Genomic DNA, 8,477 nt, shown 5'->3' with positions numbered 1-8,477 from the left:
CGCTGAGGTTGACCAAGCGGCTGAAGGTGTCGTCCGCCATCCGCTGGTTGGCCAACAGGTTCCCGTCCAGCACCAGGCGCCGGAGCGCCGGCAGGCCCTCGAAGGCGCGGAGGGGGATGGTGTGAATCCGGTTGTCGTCCAGCCGCAACTCCTCCAGCGCCGGCGGTAACCCCGGCGGGACGCTGCTGAGGTGATTCCGGGACAAAAACAGTAGCCGCAAGCGGCGGTTTTCGGCAAAGGCGTCTTCCTCGATGCCGGCGGCCGAGACCGAGTTGTCGTCCAGGTGCAGGCGCTCCAGCAGCGGCGCCCGCGCCAGCGCCCGCCGGCACAGCCCGCGGACGTTGTTCTCCTGGAGGTGCAGCTCCCGCAGCGCCGGCGGCAGGTACGCCGGCAGTTGCTCCAGGGCGTTAGCGTAGAGGTATAAAACTTTCAGCGCCGACAGATGACCCAAACGCGCCGGGATGCCGGCGTCGCCGATCCGGTTGTTTTGGAGGAAGAGGGTGGTAGCGCCGGGGGGGAGACCGTCGGGAATGGCCGTCAACCCCCGGTCGTTGCAGTAGACGCGGCCGCCGGCGCAGCGGCAGACGGCGGGACAGGCGGCGGCGGTGACGGTGACGACGGTGACAGCGGTGACGATGGTCAGGAGGGGGGAGGGGAAAGGGGGGGGGCTCCCCCCCCGCAGGGTGGCCAGGGCGAAGGCTGTCAGGGCCCAGGTGGGGGAGAGAGGGGGAGGAGGAGGAGGAGGAGGAGGAGGGGGGAGGGGGGGCCATGGGGGGAGGGGGGCGTCCTGGGGGGGGAGGGGAGGGGGGTAAGGGGGGGGGCAGGGGACCCGGGTGTCTGGGTCCTGCATCCCCCACTGACACTGTAGATAGGGCAGGGAACCCCCAGCCCCCCCCATAGGGGACCCAGCTGTCCGGGTGCTGCACCCACCCCCCCCCCCCCCGTCCCGCCCCTATATATAGGGCAGGGACCCCCCCCCAGCACCCTCCAGCCCCCCCCCCCACCATAGGGGGGCATGGTGCTCCCCCCAACACTACCTATAGGGTAGGACGCTCCCCCCCCCCCCCCCATAGGGGACCCAGACGTCTGGGCGCAGGGTGCCCCCCCTGAGCCCACATATAGGGCAGGGACCCCCCCCCCCGACCCCTCCCCCAGCACAGGGGACCCGGGCGGGGGGAGGGGGGGGCGGGGCCCTACCTGGGTCCTCTGCCTGCGACGGCCCCTGGTCCTGGTGCGAGGGTCCTGGTGCGAGGGGTCCTGGTGCGACGGGGTCCTGGCGCGAGGCCGCTGCTAGCAGCTCCGGTGCTCCATGGCCCCCCCCCCCCCCCACCGGGGGGGCCACTTTGGGGGGAGAGGGGTCGTGAGCCGGGGGGGGTCCTCGTGCGACACGAGCCCTTGTGCGACACCCGCCCTCGCGCGACACCCGCCAGGACGCGGGCCCCCAACCCTGCCCTCCCCCGGGTGCTAATTACCTGCGCCGTTGACAAACCGCCCCTCGTTAGCGGCAGCTGCCCAGGGGACCCCCCCCCCGGGACCCTCGTGCCCCAGGGTCGCCCTTGCGTCAGCCGCGGCCTCGCACGAGGGCCTCGCACGAGGGGTCATGTGACCCGTCCCCCAGGAGGGGACCCAAGTGTCCGGGTGATGCCGCCCCATCTCGGCCCCCCCCCCGGTTAAACGCACCCCCCCATCAGCCCCGGACGCCTGGGACGACCCTCCCCCGGCTGGAGCACCCCTGGGTGCTGGAGGGGGTGGGATTTGGGGGGCTCCGGGGGGGGGGGCTGGGGGGATCGGGGAGGTTTTGGGGGGCCCAGGGAGGGGTCTCAGGGAGGGGGGGGGGTCGCTTCCCCGGACGCCTGGGCCCCTCCCCCCGGCTGGAGCATCCCTGGGTACCGGGGGGGGGGAGTTGGGGGGGTTAGAGGGGTTTTGGGGTTCGGGGGGGGTGGGGAGGCAGGGGGGTCTCATGGGGGGGGGTGAGGTCTCCGGACGCCTGGGTCCCTTCCCCTCCCCCCCTCCCGGACACCTGGGTCCCTCCCCGCGGCTGGAGCATCCCCGGGTACCGCGGGGGGGCGGGGGGGTGTTGGGGGGCTCCGGGAGGGGCTGGGGGGATTTGAGGGGTCAGGGGGGTCTCATGGGGGGGGGGGCGTCAGGTCTCCGGACGCCTGGGTCCCTTCCCCTCCCCCCCTCCCGGACGCCTGGGCCCCTCCCCCCGGCTGGAGCATCCCGGGTACCGGGGGGGGGGGGGGGGGGAGCGGTTTCGGAGGGCTACGGGGGGGGTCAGGGGAATTTGGGGGGATCTCATGGAGGGGGGGTCGGTCCGGTGGTACCGGGGGGGGGGACGGGCCCGGCTCCCGGCCGCCTGGGTCCCTCCCCGGGCTGGAGCATCACTGGTTACTGGGGTGGCGCGGGGGGGGGAATGGGGATGCGGGGGGCGATGGGGGGGAGGTTTTGGGGGGTTCCGGCAGGGTGGGGGTGGGTCGAGGGGGGAGGGGGGGCCCTTACCGGGGTCGGTACCGGCCGGCGCGGTCGGGCCCGGTGCTGGCGGCGGCGGCTGCGGGCGTGGGAAGGCGGCGGGGGGGGGGAGCACCGCCTCCCGGTGCGCGGGACCCAGGAGTGCGGGGGGACCCGGGCGCCCGGGGGGGCGATGGGGGGGGGTGGGTGGGGATGGGGGTGGGGTAAATGCGGAGGAGGGGGCGGAATGCGGGGGGGGTGTAAATCCGGAGGGAGGTCGGGGCTAAGAGCCCCCTCCCCGCCAGGACACCGGGGTCCCGGGGGGGGGGGGGGGGGGGCACTTGCACGGGGGCTCGATGGGGCCTCGCACGGGAGACCACCGGGGTGCACGTGGGGGCTCACAGGGGCTGGTGCCGGCAGGGGGAGGCTGGGGGGGGGGGGCCTCGTGCCCCCCCGGTGCCCCACGTGCCCCTAGATGTGCGGCGCACGGGGACTGCCTTGCACGGGGACAGGGCGAGGGTAGTGCGAGGACGGGGAGACCCCGTCACGTGGGCACCGCCTCGCACGAGGACTGGGCTTGCACGAGGACAGGGGCACCCACGGCACAGGGATGGCCCCCGTGCAGGGACACGCCTCGCACGGGGACCCCTTGCACGAGGACCCCCTCACACGAGGGCTCTCGCTCCTCAGCCCCCCCCTCCCGTGGATCCCCATGAGCGCCTTCGGCAGGTGGGGGAGGGGGACAATGGAGGATTTGGGGGGGGTGGGAGGAATTTGGGGGCCCCTGGGTGTGGGTCAGGGTCCCCAGGGGCAGTTTGGGGTCCTGGGGGGCAGTTGGGGGTCGGGGGGTCCCAGGACGTCACACGCGCGCGTGGCAGGAGGAGCGGGTTGTGCTCCGTGGCGTCCTGGGGCAGGATGAGGCCCTGGACCACCAGCTGCTGCCCCCCCGTCCCCCAACTGCCCCCGGCAGGGGGTAGGGGGGTGTCCCAAGTGACCCCCACCCCCCAGCTGCCCCCCTGGACCCTCAGCTGCCTCCCCCCAACCCCCAACTACCCCTCCAACTGCCCCATAGGGGGGGTCCCAAGTGCCCCCCCCCAGACCCCCAAGTGCCCCCTAAAGGGGTCTCATGTGCCCCCTGGGCCCCCATCTCCCCCCCCCCAAACTGCCCCATAGGGGGTCCCAAGTGCCCCCCCAGACCCCCAAGTGCCCCCTAAAGGGGTCTCATGTGCCCCCTGGGCCCCCATCTGCCCCCCCCTCCCCGAGCTGCCCCCCTGGGGTCTCAACCGCCCCCTCCCAGCCCCCCAAGCAGCCCCCCCCCCCCCCCCCCCCCAAGTCCCATGAGACCTTGACCCTGATGGCCTGGGTCCCGTCCGCAGGACCCAGACCCCGAAATAAACGTGCACAGCGAGTGGGGCCGCGTCTTTATTGGGGGGGTGGTGCGTGCGAGGCCGCACGAGGGCTCGTGCGAGGGTTGCACGAGGGCCCACAGGGTCCGCGCGAGGCCCGTGCACGGGTTGCACGAGGCTGTGCGAGGTCACACGAGGCTGCACGAGGCAGCCGCAGGCCCCGTGCAAAGCCCTGTCGCAACCTCGGGAAGCTGCGCCAGGCCTGTGCGAGGCGCCGCCGGCCTCGTGCGAGGCCTCGTGCGAGGCAGGAGCTCACTTGTAGAGGATGTCGTAGTGGCCGGGGCGGTAGAGGAGGCAGACGCGGGGCTGGGAGCCCTCGGGGAAGACGTGGGGGTTGGTGGCGCCCCCCTCCCCCCGGTCCATGTATTCCACCAGGATGGAGACGTGCAAGGCTCGTGCGAGGGCGATGATGTGGATGTGGTCGCTCTCCTTGCACATGGGTTCCACCTCCTGTCAGGGGAAAAGGGGGTCAGGGGGCCGTGCGAGGGGCGCTCGGAGGCCGTGCGAGGGCTGTGCAAGGCCGGGCGAGGGTCGTGCGAGGGCGACCGGAGGCCGTAAAGGGCTGCACGAAGCCGTGCAAGGGCAGCACGAGGCCGCGCACACCCGCGGGGGGGCTGTGCGAGGGCCGTGGGAGGCCGCGTGAAGCTGCGTGAAGCTGTGCAAGGGCAGCGCGAGGCCGTGCAAGGCCACGCGAGGGCCGCTGGAGGCCGTGCGAGGGTGCTGGGAGGTGGTGCGAGACCCGTGCAAGGGCAGCGCGAGGCCGTGCAAGGCTCGTGCGAGGCCGCGTGATGCCACGCGAGGGCCACGTGAAGCCACGCAGGGGCGCTGGGACGTGACGCGAGACCCGTGCAAGGCTTGCGCGAGGCCGTGCAAGGGCAGCGCGAGGCCGTGCAAGTTTGCAGAAGGCCGCAAGACGCCACGCGAAGGCCGCAGGAGACCCGGTAAGGACCACGCGGAGCTGCGCGAGGGCGCTGGGCGGTGGCGTGAGGCCCGCGCGACGCTCGCGTGAGGCCGCGCAAATCCGCGCAAAGCTGCAAGATGCCACCCGAGGGGCCCCGCAAGGACCACGCGAAGCCGTGCGGGGGCCCCGGGCGTTGCGAGACGCCGCCCAAAGCCGCGTGACGCCACGCAGGGGCCACGCGAGGACCGGGGGAAGCCGCGCGAGGGTGCTGGGAGGCAGCGCGTGGCCCGTGCGAGGCCCGTGCGAGGCCCGTACCTGCTGGCAGAACTCCTTGATGCTGCGGCCGCCCTCCAGGAACTGCTCGAAGAAGCGGCGGTGGCGCTGGAGGCAGCCGGAGGTCAGCAGGCGCAGGTAGACCACCAGGTAGTCGGAGGTGCTGGGCTCGTTGAAGGCGGCCAGCAGCTCCGGCAGCGGCACGCGGCGCTCCACCCGCTCGATCAGCTCCATGAACTGCGGGGCGCGCGCGTCAGGGGGGGCGCACGCGCGTCAGGGGGGGCGCACGCGCGCATCAGGGGGGCACAGGTGTGTCAGGGGGGCACACGCGCATCGGGGGGGGCACACGTGGGGTTACGTGCCCCGTCATGGGGTCACACAGGGGGTCACAGGCACCGTGCCCCCCCCATCTCCCCACGCCCCCCCTCGTCTCCCTGTGCCCCCCCTCGTCTCCCCGCACCCCTCCGTCTCCCCCCGTCTCCCCGTGCCCCCCCATCTCCCCATGCCCCCCCTCATCTCCCCGCGCCCCCCCTCGTCTCCCCGTGCCCCCCCATCTCCCCATGCCCCCCCTCGTCTCCCCGCGCCCCCCCTCGTCTCCCCGCGCCCCCCCTCGTCTCCCCGTGCCCCCCCATCTCCCCATGCCCCCCCTCGTCTCCCCGCGCCCCCCCTCATCTCCCCCCGTCTCCCCGTGCCCCCCCATGTCCCTGTTCCCCCCCGTCTCCCTGCACTCCCCCCATCTCCCCGTGCCGCCCCCGTCTCCCCGTGCCCCCCCCCGTCCCCGCGTCCCCACCGTGTTGTGGAAGTCCTCGATGGTGAACTCGGTGAAGCCCTGCGCCACCAGCTCTTCCTTGCTGCGGGCAGAGACCTCCTTGAACCTGGGGGGGACCCAGGCGTCTGGGGGGGGACTCGGATGTTGGGGGGGGGGGGGGAAGGGGACCCGGGGGGCTCGGGGAGGGGGACACACCCAGGGGACACCCAGGCGTCCAAGCTGGGGACCGGGGGGGGCCAAGAAGGACCCAGAGGACTTGGGTGGGGGACCCCCAGGCGTCCGGGGGGGCACCCAGGCGTCCGGGGGGGCACCCAGGCGTCCGGGGGGGGTCCCCGGGCGTGGCGCACCGCTGCAGCTCCTGGCCGTCCTCCAGCAGAGCCTCCAGGTGGGCGAAGCCGAAGGCTCGGTAGAAGCAGTTCCCGTCCGGCCGCGTCTTCCGGATGTAGGAATACTTCTGGAGCAGGTCCTGCTCGGGGGGGCGGGCGGTCGGGGGGGGCACGGGGGCACCCCGGGGGGCACCACGAGGGACACCCCAGGGGACACGGTACCCTTCAAGGCTCCCCGTCCCCTTCTGGTGCCCCACAGCTGCCCCCGTCCCCTTCTGGTGCCCCACGGCTGCTCCCCCTCCTGTACTGGTGCCCCACGGCTGCCCCCCGTCCCCTTCTGGTGCCCCACGGCTGCTCCCCCTCCTGTACTGGTGCCCCACGGCTGCCCCCCGTCCCCTTCTGGTGCCCCACGGCTGCTCCCCCTCCTGTACTGGTGCCCCACGGCTGCCCCCGTCCCCTTCTGGTGCCCCACGGCTGCCCCCCGTCCCCTTCTGGTGCCCCACGGCTGCTCCCCGTCCTGTACTGGTGCCCCACGGCTGCCCCCCGTCCCCTTCTGGTGCCCCACGGCTGCTCCCCGTCCTGTACTGGTGCCCCACGGCTGCCCCCCGTCCCCTTCTGGTGCCCCACGGCTGCCCCCGTCCTGTACTGGTGCCCCACGGCTGCCCCCCGTCCTGTACTGGTGCCCCACGGCTGCCCCCCGTCCCCTTCTGGTGCCCCACGGCTGCCCCCGTCCTGTACTGGTGCCCCACGGCTGCTCCCCGTCCTGTACTGCTGCCCCACGGCTGCCCCCCGTCCCCTTCTGGTGCCCCACGGCTGCCCCCCGTCCCCTTCTGGTGCCCCACGGCTGCCCCCGTCCTGTACTGGTGCCCCACGGCTGCCCCCCGTCCCCTTCTGGTGCCCCACGGCTGCCCCCCGTCCCCTTCTGGTGCCCCACGGCTGCCCCCCGTCCCCTTCTGGTGCCCCACGGCTGCCCCCCATCCCTTTCTGGTGCCCCACGGCTGCCCCCCGTCCCCTTCTGGTGCCCCACGGCTGCCCCCCATCCCTTTCTGGTGCCCCACGGCTGCCCCCCGTCCCCTTCTGGTGCCCACCTTGATCTTCTGCTGGTAGATGTGGTCGTCCTCGGCGTACTCCTTGTACAGCACCGCCAGCTCCAGCCGCTCCGACACCAACGGGTTCTGCACCGCGATCTGCGCCCCGATGGGGGCCGTCAGGATTGGGGGGACCCCCCTAAGGGGGCCGGGAGGGATTTGGGGACCCCCCGAGGAGGTTTTGGGGGGGTGGTGGTGGGGTTTCTCACCTCTTGCTGGATCCGGTCCTGCTGTGCCATGATGGCCTCATCGTAGGCCAGGCAGTTCACGCCTTTTTGGGGGGATATTGGGGTTCAGAGGGGCCCCCCGATTTCATAGGGGTCCCCCATGGTCTCTTCACCCCGCCGATGGGGGGTTTGGGGGAGACGGGTGGGGTGGGCACCCCCAAAATGGATCCTGGGGGGGTTTGGGGGGTGGCAGGACGCCGGGGAGATGCCTCTTGGGGGGGTCGGGGTGCTTTGGGGACGGGCCATGGGGGGCATCGGGGTGCCAGGAGGAGACTATGGGGGTGTTGGGGTGCTGTAGGGGACCTACAGGGGGGTGTTGGGGTGCCGGGGGGGGCCATGGGGGTATTGGGGTGCCGGGGGGAGACTGGGGTGCTACGGGGGGCCTGCGGGGGGCTACAGGGGACGTTGCGGTGCTTGGGGGGCCCTGGGGCGCTGCGGGGGGATTAGGGTGCTGTGGGGGTGCCTCGGGGGGGACGTGGGGGTGCCTCGGGGGGGACGTGGGGGTGCCGGGGTGCTGTGGGGGTGCCTCGGCGGGGCCTATAGGGGCACCGGGGAACCACGGGGGGGCTACGGGGGTATTGGGTGCCCCGTGGGGGGGAACCGGGCCCCAGCGCGGGGTCCCCCGTAGGGCGCCGGGGTGCTCCCGGTCCGGGGGTCCCCGGGGGGGTGCCGGGACGCAGGGGGAGGCCCGGGGAGACGGCCCCGGGGGGGACCCGGCCGGGGGCCGTCGGTACCGTCCGCGTCGCCGCCGAGCGGCTCCGGCTTCTGCTGAGGCTCCTCCGCCGCCATCATCCGCCGCAGCCCCGCCCCGCGCAGCGCTTCCGGGTCACCGGCCGCCGCCAGCAGCGCTTCCGGGTCAACGACCGCCCCGCCGGAAGCAGGCACGGCCGTAGCAACCGGCTCCTCCCTCGCCCGCGGTCAGGCCCGCCCCTAGCAACGGCCCGAGTGGGCGAGAGGCCACGCCCCAAGCGACAGGCCACGCCCCTGACGAACGCCCGGGAGCGGGAGGGCACCGCCCCTAGCGACAGGCTCCGCCCAT

The 8,477-nt window shown here is 73.9% G+C and overlaps 1 protein-coding gene across 1 annotated transcript; it reads right to left on the bottom strand.

The window, feature by feature from the left end:
• Positions 1 to 4,034: 4,034 nt before the first annotated feature.
• On the bottom strand, positions 4,035 to 8,257 carry LOC143171380 (ubiquitin thioesterase OTUB1-like). Its single transcript, XM_076360322.1, has 7 exons — positions 8,173 to 8,257; positions 7,421 to 7,482; positions 7,212 to 7,310; positions 6,145 to 6,263; positions 5,819 to 5,903; positions 5,071 to 5,265; positions 4,035 to 4,304 (listed from the first exon to the last, which is right to left on the bottom strand). The coding sequence occupies exons 1-7, from the start codon at positions 8,228 to 8,230 to the stop codon at positions 4,107 to 4,109; spliced, it is 816 nt and encodes a 271-aa protein (XP_076216437.1). The 5' UTR covers positions 8,231 to 8,257; the 3' UTR covers positions 4,035 to 4,106.
• Positions 8,258 to 8,477: the final 220 nt, after the last annotated feature.

The sequence above is a fragment of the Aptenodytes patagonicus genome, chromosome 27 (genome assembly GCF_965638725.1).
Source record: "Aptenodytes patagonicus chromosome 27, bAptPat1.pri.cur, whole genome shotgun sequence".
In the NCBI taxonomy this organism is placed as follows: domain Eukaryota; kingdom Metazoa; phylum Chordata; class Aves; order Sphenisciformes; family Spheniscidae; genus Aptenodytes; species Aptenodytes patagonicus.
The sequence above is the reverse complement of the archived record's forward strand: the minus strand, read 5'-3'. Positions and strand labels throughout refer to the sequence as shown.